This window comes from Drosophila kikkawai, chromosome 3L (genome assembly GCF_030179895.1).
Source record: "Drosophila kikkawai strain 14028-0561.14 chromosome 3L, DkikHiC1v2, whole genome shotgun sequence".
Lineage (NCBI taxonomy): Eukaryota > Metazoa > Arthropoda > Insecta > Diptera > Drosophilidae > Drosophila > Drosophila kikkawai.
The window spans coordinates 15,927,376-15,950,117 of NC_091730.1; the positions used below are offsets into that span (position 1 = coordinate 15,927,376).

General features: G+C 36.1%; 1 protein-coding gene and 1 long non-coding RNA gene across 2 annotated transcripts; both read right to left on the bottom strand.

Annotated features, from left to right (window-relative positions):
• Positions 1–6,472: 6,472 nt before the first annotated feature.
• LOC138928519 (uncharacterized) lies at positions 6,473–7,909 on the bottom strand. Its single transcript, XR_011444938.1, has 2 exons — positions 7,437–7,909; positions 6,473–6,859 (listed from the first exon to the last, which is right to left on the bottom strand). It is a non-coding gene; the product is annotated as an uncharacterized lncRNA (long non-coding RNA).
• Positions 7,910–10,209: 2,300 nt separating this feature from the next.
• Positions 10,210–21,581, bottom strand: spz5 (spatzle 5). The gene is made up of 6 exons (XM_017167399.3): positions 21,271–21,581; positions 17,583–17,713; positions 17,361–17,515; positions 13,498–13,761; positions 12,902–13,435; positions 10,210–10,738 (listed from the first exon to the last, which is right to left on the bottom strand). Exons 2-6 carry the CDS (start codon positions 17,643–17,645, stop codon positions 10,570–10,572), a joined length of 1,185 nt encoding a protein of 394 aa, XP_017022888.1. The 5' UTR covers positions 17,646–17,713; positions 21,271–21,581; the 3' UTR covers positions 10,210–10,569.
• Positions 21,582–22,742: the final 1,161 nt, after the last annotated feature.

The window sequence follows — 22,742 nt, forward strand, 5'->3', positions numbered from 1 at the left end:
TAAATTGAGTTGTGCCAAAGGGCTGGTGGGTATGGCATTTAGGGGACTGTGGGGCTGTGGGCTTGAGGGGGGCAGCAGGTGTGGATGAAATGAAACGTGCTGTGCGGCACAATGAAGCCATGCAAGGAGCCAAGTGAGTTGTATAGAGCTGGAAAGGGAAGTGGAAGCGGAGGAGGCGGTGGTGGTGGCAGTGGAAGTGGCAGCCTGCCTGTGCATACCCAGCTGAGTATTAACCGTGTATGCGATGACTACGGTTGAATGTACGGAGAAGGATAGGGCTACACACACTCGGTAGGGTACTTACTACCCAGCCTACTTTCGCTACCCGTGAGTGTGTTGAGATTTACGAGTTTGTCATTTACCTCGCATGCTTTCAAAGTCACGCACGTTACTGTTAACGAGGCGGGAAGGTTTTGGGGGGGCTTCCATGTTTGTCTGTTGTTTATTTTTCTCTAGGTCAAAGCCTTAATTTGCCTGCCCGTCCGCGTGTCCTTTACCTTACTCCTACTTGTATATGTTTCTCTCTTTTCCTCGTTTTTTGGCTTGTATTTCATGAATGAAAATGGTCGGCGAAAATGTAAACAAAAACCCAATGAGCATTCTGTGTTTAGTTCCTTGGATAAATATAGAATGTATCTGCTAAATTCATTGGGGGTAAAAGGCCGCCGCCGCTACTGTAGATGCTGCCAAAGTCATAAAATTGCAGGCGGCCGTCGACAAATTGCATCCAGCAGATACAGCTGCAGCCATGCAGCCCGAGATCCACAGATACAGATACATTAAGTCGCCGTTGAACTTGAACTTCTTACGCCGGCCTGCGCCTCAATTTGTTTGGTCTTATTATTTATCTTTCTTTAAATTCTCTCTTTATTGCCATGTCAAGGCAGTGCCAAGGAGTGGGATGTATCTGCAGTTGTACACTGGGCGGAAAAGTGATAAGGAATACCGAAGCCTAATAATGATAATAAGAAGAGTTTTAAGTAAATTCATTATAATTAAACCTATTCTTTTTCTAAACTCTCTCTATTCTCTAGTTAAGTACCTTATACTTTCTGTTCATTTCTCTCTCTGTATCCCTTGTATATGTATCTGTATCTGGCGGCCTCCCTTTTAGGTTCTTTTCTTTTCGCTTTCTGTTGTGCTTTGATTTCTTTTCTTTTTTTGCTTTTTGCTTGTTGTGTGCTGTTTTCTTTTTTTTTGGCGCTTCTGTTTCTGTTCCGAGCGCGCCAAAAAAGTATCTTGAAGATGTGCACTCGTGTTGCTGCCTTTGGCGTACGCACGTTACTGTTAGTTACGAGTATCTGAAGCCTGGCATCCGTATCTCTCAGCGACTGTATCTCTGTATCCGTATCTGCGGCCTTAGCTTTAGCTGTGCCTGTGCCTGTATGTCGCTGCTGCTGCTGTTTTCATTTGGCGGCACGTTTCCAGGGCCTGGGAATGGCATAACTCAACTCTTCAGATCCAGAACTTTGGCTCCCGCTCCCGCTGCTTTTTAATTTAAGTTGGCGGCAGAACGCGAAATGTATCTAGCAGTTCGAAGCTTCTGACAGCAACAGTTTGCGTTGTTTTTTCCGTTCTGTTGTCATTACTCATTTCGTGAAATGTTTTTGGGACACGCAGAAAAAACTAACTTACTTGAGAGTTATTGGGTTTTTGGAAGGGAATATATATAATAACCTTATAATTGGAACTAACATCTTCATTTTATATCAGACAACCTATCTAAACTAAATAAAATTTAAACAAAAATCAACCTTATTAAGTTTCTATAAATTCTTTAAAATAATCTCAATTTTCTTTCGGTGCCCCAAAAAAGAGATGAGCAAAAGTTTGTCTTGCGGCAGCGGTTTACTTATACGTCAAATTTATTGTTTTATTTCTGTTTGTTTGGCCTGCACTCCTTCGCTCATCAAATGGCGCACAAATAAAGCTGCTTAGCTGCCGAAATTGCCCGTTTAGATGGCTGTGAGACTTTCAGTTTTTCACCGGGGGCTCCCCTTTTGAGCCTGCACTTATTGTAATTTGATCCTCGGATGACCAATAACGAAACGAATCACAGTGGCAGCAATAGCAACAAATGTTATCTCGTTGTTTATGTGTTTACGTCTTTAAAAGTGTTTCCTGTGAGCCAAATAAAAACAAAATATAATGCAAATTACAATTGGAACTTTTGTTTTTTCTTGACAGAGGCCTAAGGTGAGTTGTATTGAAGGGAGATTTTTGTTTTTACTGAAGGGGAATATCTATTAGTTGAATAAGTTTAAAGTTTAGGGGTTTATAAATGGCTTACTTTCTTCTTTCTGTCTTTTTTTAACAAACTATTATACTGAATGGGATTCAATTTATTTTGTTCGTTTATTAGTTTCAGATTTTCTTAGAATATTGACAAAAGTTGTACCTATTAGGCTTTATTTTTTAAATTTAGTTGCAACAAATCTGTCAAGCTTGTAATATATTTAAAATTTTTTTAAAAAAGTAGCTGGTAATTGTTTAAGATCTCCCTTTCTATTTTTATTATTTCTAAAAATATTTTTTATAAGCCTTTCATCGCTTTCTTTCTTTGCTTATTTTTTTTTTATCAATTAAAAAATATCCTTGACAAACCTTTGTTGTTAATCCATATCCTTTTCGCTCTCCTCGAGCTCAGCTGCCTGTGGAAATTACTGAGGCTAAGTATTTCTGGCTATTGGAAATGCAGACCAGTAGTTTCCTTATCCATGCGAAGAAGACCCGTGTTACCGTTGGAAAAGCCGCGAAAAACCGCACGAAAACGAAAGTAGACAATAACAAGCCGCGTCGCGAAAAACGAAACGAAAGGGGAACGAAAATGCAAAGGAAACTCGAAACTCGAAACTGGATTTTCCGAACCGAGATGGAAATTGAAATTGCAATCGAAATCGAAACTTAGAACTCGGGCAGATGCAACATCTGCGTTAAATCTCGTTTTTATTTATAATTATTTTGTTGTGGTTTTCGATCTTGTTTACACTGGTCACATTTGGTAGATTATTAAACGAAACTGGGACAAGTTAGTTGGCGAGTCCTTGAACTCTCTGTAGATCACATCCGTGGGAAAGTGTGTGTTGACTTGCAATGGAAATTATATATAGTTGTAGTTAGTTTAGTTTAGCTAACTGAAAGACGCGCTCGGCAGTCGCACTTCGCACTCGCTTCTCAGCGCTCGAACATTTTATTTAGCGACGGCAGCGGTGCAAAGTTTTTGTTCGTAGGAAACTTTTCACCCGAAGGATACACAACAACTGACGACGCGAGCGGCAACAAACCAACCCCGATGTCGCCGCACAGCCGCACGCAACATCGAACTCGGGCGAACGCAGCATGTTTGTTGCTAGCGGGGTGTGTGTAAGTGTGTGTGGGGTTGGCTTTGCCATAAATATTATTTTAATTATTTTTAAATTAACAAAGATTTTAGATAGGAGGGTAAAGAATTTATTAAAAATATTATATTAAATATATTAATAGGATAATTGTAAGGATTGTAGCTGTAAAAATGGAAAATATATTTAATTTTAATATGGTTTTTACAATTATTTTTAAAGATTATTTGAAATTTATATTATTTAAAATATTTTTAAAGTACCAGTAATTTTAGTGAGGAAGGTGAATAATTTCTTTATAATATCTTAACGATAGTAATAGGATAGTAATATGGGCAAACCCCCTATTATAATAATTATTAAACAACAATTATAAATGTTGAACAAGTAAATAAATTATAGAGATTTATACAGTGAAAATCTCTATAATTTATTATTTTTAATTAATTAATTAATTAATATAAGCTGTTATTGTAGTGGAAAGCCATAAACCCGCATATACATATCCATTTTAATATCTTATTTATTTTATATATTTTTTTTGTTTATATTTAACAATTTTAATTTTACTTCCCATATATATATTAAATTTTTAAACAATATTAAAATTACTCTAAAATATATATCTTTTAGTATTCCCCAAGATATATTACCCTGATACCCTGTGGTTTGACGTTCGATCTCTCTTTTGCTGCTTTGCAACCTGCGATCTTGCTGCCTGCTGTTGGTGTTGCGGTTGCAGCCGGTTTGGCTCGAGTGTCCTGGCGCAACACACATACACACACACTGATGGATATCCACAGCTGCATGTCCTCTCTCTTTCATTAACACACACAAATGCAAGGAGCCAGAGACACGGATACGGTCATGCGGCGTTTGAAGTGCGCTTTTGTTGCTGTTGCTTCTCCGGTTGTAGTTGTTGCTGCTGCCGCGACTGCTGCTGCTGCTGCTGCGTCGCTGTACAGTTGTTGTTCCAATTAAAAAAAATTTTCTCTAGTTTCGCGCTCACAATGCGAACTTGCAATCTAAGTGCACTGAGAGCTAAATAAGAAAAATGTATATAAAATATAAAAATTCTCTGAGTTTTTGGTATTATGAAAAAGATATCTTAAAAATTATAGGTTTATTTAGTTTAAAAAACGTATTAATTTCTATATTAAGAAGACATTAAACTGTTGAAAGTTTAATTCAGAAAATGTTTTATAGGATTAAGTTTATATTTTTAAAAGATATTAGACATCCTTTAAGATAATTCAATGGAAGCAACTATTTCTTGAATGCAACTTTTTAGCTTAAAACTTAAAATACTTAAAATCCCTCTTAGCTTAAATTTTTTCAAGTGTTTCTGATATTTTCTGGTTGCTTTATTTTTTTGCTCAACGGTTGCTGTTGCTGCGGTGCTGTTGCTTTTGCCGCTGCCACAGCTTCTGCTCCTGCTGCTGTGCTCATTTTTATTTCGTTGCTGGACGCAGGACATGCAGCAGGACCTTGTGGCTGTGTTTCTGTGGGAGGTTGGGTGAGTGTGCCATATATCCTGGCATTGCACTGGCTGCTGCTGCTGCTGCTACTGCTGCTTTTGCTGTTGCGGGATTTTGGTACAATTTGCCTTCTATGTTTCCCCCTAGCCTCCCCCCCAGTGGGGGTGGCATCTCGTTGCTGTTGGCTCTATATGTCAGTTGATTTCATTTCACTTTTTTCTTTGCGGGCCTTTTGCAACCTCGTTTCATGCCAACTATTAGTCGAGTATCCTTTATTTTTGTATTCCTGCAACCGGCATTGTTCGGGCCGCGCGTTTGCACGTGGATGCGGGAAAAATCGCAAAAATCCTTAGCGGAAAATGGAAAACCTTGACGGGTTGCATTGTTGCCTGGCGCTGACAGAAAAAATAACAAAACAATAAGAGAAATACTGGCGCTATTTGCGTTTTGCGTAATGGAAATACATCCATCCATAGTGGGCTACGAAAACAAACCCCTATCCCTTGTGCGAGACACTGACCTGTCCCATTCGTGAAAAAATTCCCGGGAATTGAGCTGCAGGCGGGACAGGACAGGATAGGACCATCTGCACAAATAGAATTGACTTTGGGTTCCTAGATGGTCTTATGTTCGCGATCCATGGTCCTTGATACTAGAAAGCTGTCTCAAACTCACTTAACTGCGATTTCTCGTGTGCATTCTGCTCTTTTTTTTTTACTTTTTCACCTCTCTCTCTCTCTCTCTCTCTCTCAGTCTCCTTGCTTATTCGCTTTCTGCGTGTCCTTTGTGAGGACAGCAAAGGACATTCACATTGCAAGCAGCCACAATACAAAAGAAGGACGGCAAAGGAAACCAGAAATGTATCTGACAGTTGGTGCTGTTAAAGTATTTGAAAAATGAATAAAATGTGCACCAAAAATAGCAACAAAAAGATAAGAAATACACCAAGAAATTTAATAAAATTAATATTTAAATACACTTTAAATAAAAAGAGTTCCTTAATGATTTTTTGCTCTTATTATAATAGAAAAAAACAAGCGTAATAGTGAGGGGAATTTCTAAAGGACTTAATAACATTTTTAAATGTATCTTGTTTACTGTTTATATCCTTCCAGAATATTATATTTTCAGTCAGAATGCAGTGAAGGATTCATTTCCGACCCCATAAATCATATATATTCTTGGTAAGCTTCAACAGGAGAGTCTTTTTAGCCGCATTAGAAAGAAAACAATTTTTTTTTTAATTTTTTCAAAAATTGATAAGGGGTTACATCGTTAAAATGTTCAAAAATTGGAAATAATTTTGATTTTGTAAATTATTAAATTCGGTATGCAGATTTTTAAGCCCTATAAAAACTAACTCAGAACAGCTTTCCGAATTAAAATTAATGACTTTTGGCTGAGTTATGGTCATTTTTAAATTGAAATTTTACCAAAATTTATGGTAAAATTATGTATAAATATTTTAAATACATAAAAACGATAAAAATTTAACTAGAATCTGTTCAGCTGCTTCCTTTATTAATAGAAAAATTGTATTTTTATGTAAACTATTTTTAAATACCATGAAAAATAATTATCTTATTGAGAGGATACTAATTTGATTAAACTTTTCAGATTTATTTCCTTAAAAATAATTTTAAAGTAAGCTTAAACTTTAAACATAAAAGCCAGCTTTATTATTATTCAATTTTTTTTATATTTTGTTCAGTGTAACCAACTCTCCGATCGATTAAATTTACCCCTGCCCATTAAAATCAGAGCTCCTCTCCAAGGGCAAGGAGTAGTCAGAGAGAAAAGTAAAAAATCTGGCGCTGAAGTTGAATGCACCAGTGGATGCATCGCAGCAGAAAAAGCAAAAAGGACCAAGGTATCCTGCGGATGCTGCATCTTCTTCGCTTTGACTTTAATTTATTTCATTCCGCTTAAGATCTGCCAGTTGGCAGCTTCTTTCTTAGTATCTGCAGCCGAGGAGTATCTCCGCATCCGAGTATCTTTCGGCATCGAGTATCCGAGCATCCGAGTATCTGCGTATCTGCGTATCTGAAAGCGGCAAATGCACGTAATACGAGTAAAGCAAGCCAAATGCATTAACAGCAACAACAAGCTGCTAAGCACGCACATACAGCGTGCGAAAAAGAGAGGTGTATAGCTATGCACTGAGAGAAATTTGTAATTATTTGTGGTTATTATTAAGATTTTTGAGAATTTCGGATTTGATTCAAAATATACTTGCAACATTTACAGTTAAAAAAATAATTATAGATAAACCCAATTCATAAGAAACTATTTTCATTTTCAGACATTTTTCTACAATTCTTTTACATCCATTTTAAATATTCATAAATTCTTTATTATAACTTGCCTTACATTTCCTTGAAATTATAAATTAACTATATATTATAAAATTATTTAAAGTAAATATTTTAGGGCCGAAAAATATTTAAGAAAAAAAAGAAGCTTATGCTTTTAAAGATATAAATATATATTATATATACCTATTTATTATTTAATTATTAATTGGCTATAGAAATACAGTGAACTAAATTTTATCACCCATAAATTGCTAAAAATTCTTCTCAGTGCAGAATGAGAGGGATAGAGAGACCAATATACTCACATATTTATATATTTGTGCCATTACAGCCCTCGTCGTTGTTGTACGAGTTTTGAGTTTTCCGAAATCATGAAAGGAGCAGATGTTAAATTTTTATACACAACGCAGCGACGCTGGCAGCACTGCTGCTGCTGCTGCTGCATTGTGTGTGTGTGTGTGTGTTTGCTGTGTGGCTGTTCTTGTTGTTGTTTTTGTGCCTCATTCTGCAGCATGTAGCAGGCCATCTCTTTCACATCTCTCAGTTGCCAGGCAGCCGCCAATTGCTGCCCTCTCTTTCTGTTTGTTGGTCTTGGCAGAAAATTTCAGCTGCTCGATTTTTACGGGGGTTTTCAGGAGGTTCAAGGAGGAGAGAGGTGAATTTTTTTGGTCAGCAGGGGGCTAAGCAGGCAGGGGTGGGGGGATCAGGATCTGGACATTGACCGTCCTTAGAGGAGCCTGTGGATGGTTGTTGCAGCCTGAAAAGTTGAAAGTTTCCCCTAGGAGCCCACTTTGGGTTTGGTTCTATTTTGGAAAATTAATTTTTATAAATTTATTTGTTAAATAAGTTCAAATATTATATTAATATATAATTTACAATTTTACTTACTAAATTTTTTAGTTTTTATAAATTTAAATCCATCCAAGCCTCATTCGGTAACATATTCTCTTCATTTATGACTTTTCAATCCTTAAACTTTAATTGCAACAATTTATACCTTTTCAATTCCCTTTCCCTTACCTTCCTCATGTTTTGTTATTTTTTCTGATTTCTGTTTTGTGACTGCATTCTTACCTGATTTGTCAATGCCTTTTACCTGGTTCCTCGACTGCGTATTGGAACAATAGTTTTCCATTTCGTGATGCTAATCATTGCTAAAACTCTGCACAATACACCAATCCCCCTCTCTCTTTCTCGATCTCTTTCTCTCTGTCCCTCTTTCAAAATATCCTTCGGCAGGACACAAATTAACCCTCGACAGAGTCACGGGGTGTGAGATGAGTCTCAATAGAGAGCTCGGTGGGTGGGTTTCGGGGTTCCGTCCCACTGTGCCAGTTTGAATCGCTGGCAGCTGAATTTCTACAACAGGTACAAAGCACAGGACACAGGACGAGAACGAGGCTGTTGCTCCTTCGGCTTAATTGAGATTTTCGGCCAATGCTAACTCGGACTCGGACTCGGAACTCGAACTCTGACTTATCAATACATTTGTTATTTCTTTGCTTAGTTATGCAATGCGGTGGAATATTGCACAACCTGGCAGAAAATGTTCTCTATTTATTTATCATGTCACCTGGGACATACGTACATACATATATAGAGGAATTGCTTATGATATAACCAAAGCTGAGTTGTGGAGGGTTCTCCCAGCAACCTGAATTTCACGTGGCTATTCCTTCGAAATGGCAAAATAGCTAAGCTATATTTATTTACGATGTGCACTTATTAAAGTGCAAGGGGAGACCATCCACTGACCCCGATTTAAAAGCGTTTTTATAAAAAAGTAGAGCACTTTAAAGAAATAGGATTATATTGGTAGATCTTAAAGAGACAGAGAGCTGTTTAAGACTGTAAATGAAATGTTAAGTATTAGTTTCGGAATCTCTTAAGTTCTTTAAATCAAAGGATACTTTTGTATATTTCTGATTAATTTTTAAAAATATTTTGGAACCTATTTTAGTTTTATCTCTTTACTTATTTTTATAACTCAAAAATCTAAGAATTAGCCAAGAAAATACTTCACAAAATCCCAGAACTTCCTCTTCTTTCAAATCTATAAAAACCATAATTATTTGGTGACTTTGAAGCCTCAGCTGCTGCTGCTATGCCTTCCTATATCCTGTCACCAACTGCGGCCATCTGGAGCTGTTTTAGTGCCACACAAATATACATATGCCGGGGCATACATCATCGGGTTATAGCATCGACCATCAATGCATCCAGGCAAGGCTACTCCTGCTCCGTTTCCATATCCTCCGAGAACCGTTTCCCCCGCACAGAGGTCCTCGCATGAAGTGGCCCCCTTTTTTGAGCCGCGATTCCGTGCGCGTGACACCTGATGTTATTTTACGATTATTGTTTCTGGATTTATGGAACGCAATTGCATTTGCAGCAGGCAGCAGGCAGGTGTTGTTGCAGCAGCAACTCTAGCTGGAAATTCACATTTCGCAATTCCACAATTTCACAATTAAAAGTTGCGAATTGTCCTTTTGGGGCCAAAAAGGAATAACCATATTAATTAAAAACCACAAAATCCGATTTGCACTCTATGCCCGGGGGGCTCAATTAAATTGTTGTGTACAAAATATCTTCCTTTGCCGAGTGTCATTATGTGTGTTTACAATACTGTGGGAGATGGAAATGATGGCAGATGAGAATTGAGATTTATGGAATGATGATTGGCCTGGAATAACTTGATTTATAAATGGTCAAGCCTTGGTTTTAATTTATGTATTATAATTTAATTAAGTTAAAAGCGATGAAGTGCGATTTTAAGATAGATAAGAATGTGTGAATAATTGTCTAGGATAATTTATATATTTAAGAGGGGATTTATTGTGATTTAAATAATTAATAGTGTTAGCTAAGAGGATATTTTTAAGGGGAAAAAGCAGCTCTAAATAAAACTATTACTCTTTTAATTTAATTTAAATATTAATAACATTTTCTAGCTTATTTTAATGACTACTTACCCTTGATAAATACCTTGAAATACCCCTATTATCAACCTCTAAAAAATCAATTAAATTAAAACCAACTTTCATCTTGTAAGTTTTAAAGAAAACATCGTCTCTCGAATCATTGTTTATTTGATATACATTTTAATCGCTCGCACAGGGTAACGCTAGTTCCACTAAACAAAACTGAAAGGGATTTGCGTGGCATGAAATCCAATTTAGCATGCCTCACTCGATGTTTTCCGATTTAAATTACATTTTTAAGAACTACATTGTGTGTGTTTGTGTGTGTAACTACATGAGAGAGTGGTGTTGTTGTTGTGTGTGTGTGTGGTTTGTTGTGTTTTGTGGTGTGTTGTGTGTATCGTTTAGTTATCAGAAATGAATTTGCAAAAATCGCCAGCCGCTGACAGAGAGATGATGATGTCCTGTCCAGAGCGATAGGAGACTTCAAAAAGATAATATCCTGGACGAGACACATTTAATTGGCGGCTATCGTGCAGACACAGCAACTGGGAAACCAGAACGTGTCCGTGTACAGATTCTGCCCATTGCCCTGGAGCGCAATTAAGCGTTTTTGCACAAACTTCTGCTCGCATCTCGAGTTGTAGCCGTTGGGCAATTCGCACAGGTTCGAGCAGGTGTTCGAGCTGAAAGAAAGGTAAGAATGCAAACGGCATCGAATCGAGTCGAATCGAATTTCGAATTTCAGTAAGGTAAAATCAACAATTGCGGCGAATTTAGTTGTGGGCTGCCAACATAAATAAGGTGTTACGCACCCATCTGCGACTCCAAAAAAAAAAGTAAGGAGGGGAAACCCAAGATCCCGAGTCGCAGAAGGAGCAGAGTTGAAAGTTTAACGAACTCGTTAAAACGGGAATCGTACGTAATTGATAAGGAGTTGCTGGTTGAGCGGAAGCAACGGTACAATCACTGCACTGCGAGGATAGTAAGTTGACTTTAAAACTTCGAATTCTATTAAGAATCGATCGATCAATATTTCTTTTTCTAGATCTATTTTATATCCTTAAATATATTTCCTTTTTTATGAATTCCCAAAAAGTTCAACTTAATTTACTTGTTTTTTCTCCGTGTCCATCTGCTCCCAGCTGTTCTTTTTTGGCCAAGATTTATGCGCGCCTGCGTAGGTCCTCCATTTGGTTAAACAAATTGCGCCAAGTACCGGACTCAGTCCAACAAGTGGCAGCAACAGAGGGGTACAGGGGCAGAGCCAAAGGACAATTAGGGCAATGCGTTGACCCAGCCCAAAGGATCACAGGAAGCAGAGGAACCAGAAACGGGAACAGAAACAGAAACCCCTCCCCATTTGTGTTTGCTCTTTTTTTTTTTTGAAGAGTGTGGAAAGGTTTTTCGAGTAGCGCACGCATCGCATATAAATACAAAAAAATAAAAAGGGGAAGGACGCGTAAAACAGGAGGGGGACAAGGACATGGCCTAATGGCATCTCCAGCGCCCTGCTTCGGTATTTTTCTCTCTCTCATTTTCGGGGTGTGATAATTCGTTTAACCGCAATTATGACACCGAATAAACGGGCCTTAGTTCGACCTGCAACTACCCACGTGCCCACGAGAAGGAAGGAAATCCAGGCAGGGGAATTCCCCTAGTCACAAATATAAAAAAAAAAAAATAATAATATTGAAGGGGGAAACCTTCTCGTCGTCGTCAAACGTCCCGCTGCGAATTATTAACGCCGGAATGGGGTTGACGGAACACCTCGCCACTGATTACAAGTGCCGAAAGGCGACCCCGACCGGCCAGGGGTGTGTGTATTTCCACCGAAGGTTTCAAAATAATGAGTGGGAATGAAGCTACTTCAAGGACGCGCTGCACAAGTCAACCGGCTTATCCCCCTCTTCTAATGCTGCCAAATAATTAGAGTTATGATTTATGAAACGTGAAGAATAGAGAAAAAAAATAAATGATACAATGGCATACAAATTAGAGTGGACGTGGACTGCAAGGGGTGCAATCGAATTGAAAGTAAACTGGATTATTAGAAGTTCTAACACTTTTATTTGTGCAATGGAATTTATATATTTATAAATTTAAGCTGTAATTTATTTAAACCTTATTATTTTTAAACCAATTTTTTCGTTTAAAAAGGAAGTATTTTAAAATTCAATATTTAAAGGAAGAATCTAAGTGAAAATGGAACAATTATATATTGTATCTCTTGAAATGAAGATTAAAACTATTAAAAGAAAGGCCTAAGTTAAGGAATCTCTTTTCAAAATCCGTTAAAAATTTAAATAAGGTATGGAAGGTAAATTATAAAATATATTTCTTCTCGTAACTTAAGATTCTTCTTTGTTATATCAAAAATATTTCCTGTGAGGGTACTATTAATTTTACAAAGTCTTATTTAAAGTCGAATAATATTTTTTAGAATTTTTTTTTTATATTTCTAAATATTTGATTTAAATGGAAAAATGATAAAACAACACTTTTGAATTTACATCAATACATTTTACATCAATACAGTTTACATAAGGTTTGAGTCTAAACTAAGAATACATCAAGCAGTGAACTGCTTGTGTAAAATGTATATAAATATAGAATATACATACAAAATCTAGAACATAAAAAATTGTATGGAATTTAAAATCTTCCCTAATTATTTCAAAATAAATAATTCTACCAATTGGTAAATATTCCACTTAACAAATTGTCTACAAAAAATTATGAAAATTCAATAGAGCATCCCTTCCTAAACCATTTTCCTGATTAAGAATAAGCAATCCTGGCACCCTATAAATTTCTTAATTAAACCCAAGACTTGTGGTAATACTTACGCGCACAGCTCCGCCTTGACCATCTGGCGGGCAGTGTTCTGCTCATTGACCACGAACATCCAGTTGCCCCGACTGTTGAGGGCTGCCTGCGGCGTGATGAACTGCGACGTGGTCTGGCAGAGCGTGGAACGGCCGGGACTTTGGCGCTTGGTGCGCTTCTTCAGCTGGTTATAGGGATTGGGGGCATCCACGCTCACGATATCCAAGAGATCCATGTTGAGCGAGACGTCGCGCTTGCTTTGCACGTGCTCTTGAGCCTGATCCTGATCCTGATCAGGTTCCTCCTCCTCCTCCGCTTGCTCATCCTCCTGCTCTACCACTTCCTCCTCTACTTCTTCCTCACCGATCTGCCTCTGCTTTCGACTTAGATCCCTCACCAAACGCTTGAGCCAAAGTGTGGCATTGTACGGCGTGGATTTGCCACCTTGATTGAAGTACAAACCACCGGCGACAGAGGAGGAGGAGGTGCCTCCTGGGGGATTGTACCGACCATTTGGACGATGGCCTCCACCGGAGGAGGTGTACAAGAGATACCTGAGGGATTAAGGGGGTATCAGTAAACTATTTTATTATTTCTTTTGTTGCTTAATACTCACGTTGGTGCCTCCGTCGATGGACTGCTGACAAATAGAGAATTACCACCGCCACTTGGTCGCTGGGGACTGCCTCCAAATGGCGTCTGATAGCTGTAACCATTAAAGTCCTGACCATTGGGATCGCGTGGCGGGAATATGGACTTAGGATCGTAAAAGACGGGGGTGTCGTGCCACGCCACAGCCGCGAAATCCTCCCAGGTTTCATCCACCAAGAGAGTGGCTGCCTCATAGCCCCACTTGCGAACGAGGCTCTTGATGAGATACCTTAACAAGGGGAAATATATAATTAACAGTAAAGAGTTTTAAATAAAACGTGAAGGAAAATTCTGGGAAATATTCTATAAGCTGTAACAACATTTTAAAAAATAAAAAAATATATAACATAAAATGTTGTCCTTATTTTTCTAAGACCTCTTAATTTTGTAATTTGTTTAGATTTAATATTAATATTTGCAATATGACTCCCTTCCTTGCGTAACGAACTTCTAACTAAAATGATGATAATACCCTGCAAACGTATACCACAAATTTCGCAAATAATCCAATGAATATTCATGGCAAAGCAATAAAAATATATCTTAAATGATGAACGAAGAACTAATAATCAAATGGATATTCATTAAAACACCATAGAGATCACAATAAATGTTTATAGCCTAGCATTTATATTTATTTAAACAAAATAAAATGACGTTTTGTTATATTTATTAAATTTATGCATACATACAGTTATATTTATGCTAAAGGTATGAATTTATGGTTAATAAATATTATTAAAAAACTAAAATTTAAAGAATTTACATTTGTCTGTAGAAAATCGTTCTTGATTATCCCAATTATAAGAGATATTTACTATTTACTTTTACTTACTCTCTCAGCTTGTATCTCTTAATCACAGGTAGGAAAATGACCTGATTTTCCCTCTCAACTTTTTCTGCGTACGAAAAGGAAACAATGAGTGATGCAAGCCACGATGATTAACAAGCTGGGAAAGCGAATATCATGCACTTGTCTGCGCATCAGGGGACTTATGCAAGTCACACACCGACCGACTGACTGACTGACTGACAAGTGCCTGGAAATCGCCGTCATGGAAATGGTAATTGCGGTGTTGCTCAAGCCAAATCAAATATGAGTATCATAATTAATATGCGGCTTCGGGGCAGGCCAGAAAAAAGCCTCCGAATTGGTAGGTGCAGACATCGTAAATAATAAATTGGCAGTTCCGCCGAAATAATATTGTTTCGCTTATCAACGCGAATCGCATGCCCGTCACGTGCTGCCGTGAAAAACACAGGCAGAGAAAGGTGAGGAGGGCACACCTATGGTTAAAACCAGCTTTGGGCTTTCCCATATGATATCTTTTTTTTTGAGAATTATGCAACGCACAGAAATTCCAATGCAAGCCTTGTAATAAAAATGCCTATTTAATTGCCCCGACGGCGCCGAGGGCTTATCACAAGCCCATTCGCATTACCATTACCGCCCTAACGCACATTTTATTTAAATAAAAAAAAAAAGATTGAAGAAATTCTCTAAAAATAGCAGCCACAAAAACATGGCTAACCAGTCCAGCGAAGGCGGATGGTTGATAAACAAACAAACAAAACAACAAATTCGAGTGCCATCTTTGGGAGCACGTAAGACAAAAGATGCAGTTTGGAGCTCGATTTGGGGAAAATTAAATGCTCTTTTGTCAAAGAAAAATATAAATGTAATTTTTAAAGATATTTTAAAAATATTTAGGGTATTTTATATCAAGTAAGAGCTTGGGTATTAGGTTTTTTAAAGGGGTTTTCAGTGGGTTAAGGATAGCTTAAAATGTTTATAGAATTCTTTTAATGTTTCTTAAAATTGGAAATCATTTCTTTTTTAATTTAAAATATGTTTCTTAATTTTCTATATTATTGTTTTTAATGAAATTAAGTTAACCTCTGATATCACTCAATTAAAATACTGATAAAGCTAATGACTAAGTCCTTAATATTGCAATTATTTTGCCTTTATTAATTTCTCTTCATGGTTTAATTAATGATTCATTAATCAAACCGCATTTGGCCGAGCCCAGTACTTTATCACAGCCTGGCTATCATAATAATTACTGTTTGAATATAATAAAAATAAAATTGGTCATGCTTCTACATTTTCTAAATAATTTTATTTAGCTAAAAAAATTTACAAAAAATTTCTTTTAATAAAAACAAATATTTAAGACATCAAATTAATTTAATTTCTGGTATTTTTAATGTTAAAATTAATTTATAAAATATATAAGTTTATTAAAACTGCTCTGCAAAGTAAAAAATAACATATTCCATAACTTTTTTGCACTACTTTTAAATTTTTAAATATTTGTAGCTAAAAAACAAATAACAAACAAATATTCATATTTAAATCTTGAACAAATATTTAGGAATATCCGCAATACCCTAGCTCACGCGCCAAGTGCCGGTCTGGGCAACTTATGATGCCCCGAAGACACGATTATTCATTGGAGGCATTCATAAATATTCGAGAAGCACGCGGTCAGCCGTCGTCGTTGGATTTCTGAATTTTCGTATCTCTCGGCATCGTCGTCGCCAAAGTTTTGTTTGTGGTAGTAGTAGTAGTGGAGCCGGAGCCAAACACAAAGTGTCTTGAACTGTCAATTCAAGTTTATTGGGTCAAGGAATTCCCCCAGCTGGCTGAGAGTTGAGTGGCGAGAGCCAAGCATCGAGTATCTCAGTATCTGAGTATCTGAGTATCTCTGAGTAGCTCCGAGCATCATCGCGGAAGCAGCCACAATAGACACTCCACGCTATGCTAATGCGAACAAGTTTCGATTTCGATAGCGAATTCAGATTGAAGCCGAAATTGTCTCGTGGCCGAAACAAACATTTGTTTGAAATGCAGTCGAAGTCGAATGAAGTGGAAATTGATTGGACGGCTGATATTTTTGCAGCGGACTTGGTTTTTTTTTTGGTCTGCATAAACTCGACACCACAGATAAGCTAATAATGATGTTGTATTTTGGTTAGATTATCTTTGAAACTTTCAGGTATCTGGTCTTCATTAAATTCAATCATTTATAAATTATATTTGTGGGTATTTGGGAAACTCAAAGGTCTTTAAAAAGGTGGCAACATTATACTTCTATTGTTATACCAGGGTATTATAATACAATTTGCAGGGTATTATAATTTCAGTCAGAAGTTTGCAACGCAGTGAAGGAGACGTTTCCGACCCCATAAACCATATATATTCTTGATTAAATGATTTATTAACTGTAGAAAATCTTGCACAGAACAGTTTTCCGATTTAAAATAATTGCTCTTTTGGCCGAGTTATGATATTTTTAATCAGATTCTATAATATTTTATAATACAAATTAATATTTTTCTAAGTCAAGGAATCATTTCCGACCCCCATATATATTCTTAATCAGCATCAACAGGGGAATCTTTCTAGATATGTCCGGAAGAAATCGATTTTTTGGCCATTTTTGCGAAATTTGATAAGGGGTTACATCATTAAAATTAGCAAAAATGGCCAAAAATTTTGATTTCTTAAAATTTTAAATTTGGTATGCAGTTTTTTTAAATTAATAAAAACTAACCCAAAACTGCTTTCCGAATCGAAATTAATGCATTTTTGGCTTAGTTATGATATATTTTAATTGTTACCTGCAAGGGTATACAAACTTTGGCTGGCCAAAGTTAGCTTTCTTTCTTGTTTTAAATTGATATAAAAGAAAACTGAAATCTCTAGAGACTTTTGTGAAGCTCTATGAGTAGAACCCCTTGTTATATATTTTTATAAAATAATATGTAGTAATCACAGACCTCTTAAAACTTGAAATAATATAAACATTATTTCCTACTTACGTGGGATAATTATCAGCATGCTCGCAATATGTCTTTCCTGGCCTGGCACAGCTGGGAGTTTGGCCTGGTGGCGCCGGTAGAAATTGGCAAGGCGGCGCTCCGTATAGGCCGCATGGCGGGGGCGAGCTGTGTGCTGCTACTGTATAAGCTAATATCTGGGGAATACCATCGGTATTTTATGCTTCTTTAAATTTTAAGAAATAAATCAGTTAAAGTACTCACCACATAGGTAAGGAGAACGCGGTTACAACTAAAAGCGGGCGACCATTTAATACTCTTTGTCATTGTCAATTCATTCGCCGTCGATTTGCATTTGCATTCGACTCGCTTGCGATTCAGCAAATGTCTTTAATCTGAAAAGAAAGAGAAAGAGAAAGCCATTAATAACATTTTTTGGAAATCTTAAAACTAAGAATATGCCACCTAAAGATGCGTTTTTCAATTCCCTTAAAAAAAAACCTTATTTATTTCGTTTTTAAAATAATTTCCGAAGTAAAATTTTCCGCAAACAAACCGTCTCTCCGTTTAACATTGCATAATTAGTTTAAATAAAAACTACTAATAACTACTAATAAACAACTTATACTAGTGTCATTTTGACCAAAATACGTAAAAACAAATGGCAAGTGCTTAACACTTTTCACACCATTTCCACAGAGTGACACCCCTCAGAAAACAGAAAAAAACTAATTTTCCTGTTGGCTTTTCCGCGCACAGGAAATGTCCCAAGTGTTTGTTCGCCTGCCTTTATGACCCAAAACTCGACACGGAGTTCACTTGAGCTTATTGTTAAGCCAAACAATCGGTAACTAAAACAATAACATAAACACCAACCAACACGGCACCGACAGCAGACAATACACAAGGCAAACACAACACAGAAAACAGCTCGAACAACTGCCGTAAATAGCGAAAATAAATTGCCAAAAGTGAAAGTGACGAGCAGCCGCAAGACAACGACAACGAGATTAAGTATACGTAGATTAAGTATACGCCACCGCAGATAATGGACTGGTCACGCCCACAGCCACTGACGGGGGCGTTCTCAATTGGCAACCCGAGAGCTAGCTGTCGGCTAATGACAATATTTATAAACTCTAATGATTTATTAGCGTTCTTAAACCGGCTATCAACGGCCGGCAATCGGTTGAAAAAAAGTGGAACTTTCCCAGTTAATTTTTAGATGGATTTTTTGATATTGTTAAAATGTAAAGTACCTTTTTAAAATAATAATTTATTAATTTACAAAAAGTCTTTTTATAATATATTTATTATATATTACTTTAAATATAACATATAACTTTGGGAAGATTATTCATAAGCTCTAAATATTTTTAAACGTTTTTTATTGTGGTTTTAAGGTGTAGAAAATATATTGTGAAAATTTGTGCTTAATATAACAAATTAGTAGCAATTAAAGTAAAACCTTCCCATCATTTTCATTAACACTAATGACATATTAGCATTTCGAGCAAGCCTTTACAACGGATCAATCAACAAATGAGTATTTTATAACAATAAAATGGAACAAGTAATTAACATTAATCACAGGCAGAACTCTAAAAACAAAAATACTTTACTAAAGGTTATATATTTAATATGTAACCCTTACTATTAATATTTTAAAATATTTTAAGTTTATGTTCATGCATCAATGTATTATTTATAATTAAATTAAAAGCTTTCACATAACATTCCCACTGAATTTAAATAATTTAAAATTTTAATAAAGTGTTAAGCTAAATAATAAGCACTCATTAGAGGGAAAAAATCCCAAATATAATGCTCAATTGTGCTAATACTCTGCTGCTACAAGTGATCAAATCAAAAGCTGTCACACTCTCAATGGTAATAACCGGATTTCGTGTCAAGCTTTGCTTTAGTTTTTTATTATAAAAAATGTATAACACAATTATTTATAGAACAAACACCAGCCAGCAGCAACAACAATTCAACAATTAATAGCATGTCATTGGCGGCCAGTAAAAACAGCAAGTTGTTAAAAGAATTCTTAAGAATTTATGCTCATAGAAAAAAAAAAAGAAAAAAACACCTGCCACGAGCAACGATAGGATTTCCGGGATCACAGGCTCTTTTGGCCAGTTTCAAGCAAACAAATCAGTCAACAATCAAGCGCCAATGACAAAGTGTCTAGGTAAAGTACACAGAAAACAATTAGAGAGCTTGGATATAAAAAAATATATAGATGATTGATAGGTAAGTGCAGATCAAGTTATTATGCTGAGTATTATAAAGAAATAAGTAGATTATTGTTTGTGCAAAATATGAATAAGAGCACATATTAAAATTTAAAAAATAAGGTTCATTATTGAATTTCCTATTTGAGTTAAGTTTTCCAAGTTTTAAAATTGTTTGAAATTTTTTTAAATTAATAAAGGGTTTTAAAATTGGTTTTAAAATTGTTGGAAATTTTTAAAATTTATAAAAGGTTTTAAAATTGGTTTTAAAATTGTTTGAGTTGAAATTAGAAAGATTAAATAACATTTAAATTTAAGTAAAATATAGCTAAGTATGGATACTTCAGACCGACAAGAAAAATGTTTAAATTAAAACCACCTTCTAAAGCTTTGAAGAAATTAAAAATACCTAAAACATTTGTACCCTTTTTCCTTTTCAGTGCATGAAACACAGCTTAGTGTTTGGCTTTTGGCGATGCTGCTAATGGTGTCTTGCACATTGGCTACACCCACGTATTAATGGTATTTCCCCGACTGGGCCAAATGTTGCGCCAGGCGCGATCACCTCATAAATCATAAAATGTGGCCGAAAAAGAAGTTGGTAAAGTCGGAGACAGGCCAAAAGTCTTAGCAATCTTTTAGTGCGAGTGTGTTTTATGGTGTGTTTGGGGCCATTTGCACATGATTAGGCCGTTCGGGCCAAAAAAGTTAATGAAATTGTTAAAGATCTTGGCTTGGGCTAATCCATTGGCCGCGGCATCGTTTTTGGCCCGGTCCCCCAAATTGAGTGCTCAAAATCGCCGGGCCCTATTCAATTTATTTGAATGATTTGGCCACAAAAAAAAAAAAAAGTCATATAGCTATATTTAATTGATTATATGTTTGGGTCGTCTGAGTAATGATCGATTGTGGGATCTTTATCTTTGTCTCGTCGGGCAGCCAGACATTCTGCTCACTTATTCACGAGATTGGAACTACGAATCTGTTGGCTAATTGAAATATTTGCGGAATAAAAAAAAGCTGAACTTGAAATGCGGTTAATTAATTATGCGGCTAATTAAAATGTTTCCTTAATAATAAAATATAATACTTGAATGTTTTTAGAGGTTTTTATTCTTGGGAATTTACTTTTTTCTCAATTTTAATTTTTGATTTAAGCTCTTTATTCATGACTAAATGTAAAACAAAAGGCTAAAGAGTCTTAAAAATTGTTTAAAATAAATAAATTGAATTAGTTTGCCTTTTCTTAATGATTTCCTCTTTGTTTTTATAGGAATTTACCCTGATAACCATCCAAAAGCATCTCAGTTTGATATCAATTTAGTTAAGGAATAAAACAATAGATGCCAAATAGCTAATACAACTTCATTATAATTTTTTAAACATATATTTAATGCCTGCTGAGTTTAGCTGAGAAATTAAGCACGACTTTTCAAGGTTACTACCCATTTTTATATGCATTTTGTTTTTATTTTGTACCCAAAAGTGTTGTCTGCATTTTGTGGATTTTGTTTTGTGAGCGCCTTGATTTCATTTATCTTGGTTGGTTTCTTAACATTTCGGTTACAGACGGAAACATATATACATGAAGGTGGTATATATATCGATGTTATAATAAATCAGACCCGCTGCGATGACAGATTAATTAAATTTATTAATTTATGGCAGGCCAGCGAGAGTAGATTAAATTATTCGCTTTATTAATTACTCACCAGCTTTGTGTTTTGTCTGGCTTTAGCTTTTGTTTTAGCTTTCGGTTCACCATTAACTGAACTTTTTTGTCACTGCACTTGTTTGCCTTTTTATTTTGTATATTTATTTATTTTTGCTGAATTATTTTCTCTTTTGCTGTGTGTTTATTTTGGCCACACAATTCACTTGAAAATTCTACTAATTAAAAAACTTAACACGTACCGAAGAGCAACGCGGTGGATACAATTTCGGTTTCGGTTTTTGATTTTCGACTTCTTTTTTGTATATTTTGTATATTTTTTTTCTTTGTTCCGTTTCTCGCGTTAGCCAATGCTCACGGCAGCAGCTCGTAGCCAACTGAGCAGCGGTCTAAGCCAGGCTAGCCGAGCCGAGCTCTGGGCCCACAAGTGAGAGCTCTGCGAGCGTGTGTGTTTTAAAGTTAAAAAAAAATCCAAAATCGAAGCAAAGAGTAATGCCGGCTGAGGGCTAATCTCTCAATTTAAAACCGCGCTCAACTTTGAACTTTGTGTAGTGATTCATATAGCATAATATCACATCGGCTTGCGATTTTACCCCCGAATCAAGACCGGAAGTCGAGCGATGCGGGGCAGACAATGAGCCGGGCCTTATTTATTGACAACCTTTATTGTTTGTTTTACATTGTCGCCAATATGCGAAACTGCAATAAAGTGAATTTATTTAAATTGTTAATTTTTTGCCCGAGGCGGCGCGGTGCGGTGCTGTGCGGGTTTTGGCCCATAGAAACGATTCATTGTTCGGGGCGATGATTTTGGATTTTTATGGCCAATGAAGGTCATTTAACAGCTTTTATCTGTCTCAGATTTGTATTTTTTTGTGACGGCTGCCGTTGCCGTTGCTTTTTTTGGCCCAGACATTGGCATATTGGCAAGCAAGAGCAGGAAAAAAAAAGTCTTTTAATGGCCAAGACCACGCACAATTGTAGGAGTTACCTGCCAGCCTTTGCTGGCCATCTTTTGTCTCTGCTCGGAAGGCATTTAAATCAATTTATGTGCGTAGCCAAAGCTAAAGGGAAAAATATATAATATTTAAGCAGGGGGTAGATCTGTTAAGGTGTAGATTAATTCGCAAAGATATGGGATTGAAAAAATATTGTAAGAAATATTGTAAGAATTATAAAGATTTACGTAGGACTTTTCTAAGGTAATTTTGTTTGTTTTTAATATATTTTTGAGTACTTCAATAAGATAAATAGTTAAATTAGAAATTAATCAGAAGCTGGCCTATACAAAAAGTAAAGGTTATGATTCTAAAATATTAATAGGATTCTAAACTATATTTTTATTCTTATAATTTCAATAAACAACGATATTTTCAATTCAAAAAATTCCCATAAAAATCCAACAGCTTCCCTAACCCACATATAAAGGGTATCTTCCTAGTTCATTTCAAAAATCTCTGCCATTATTTATGTTCACAGCTGATTGCCAATAGGCAATGTCCCATAAAGCAA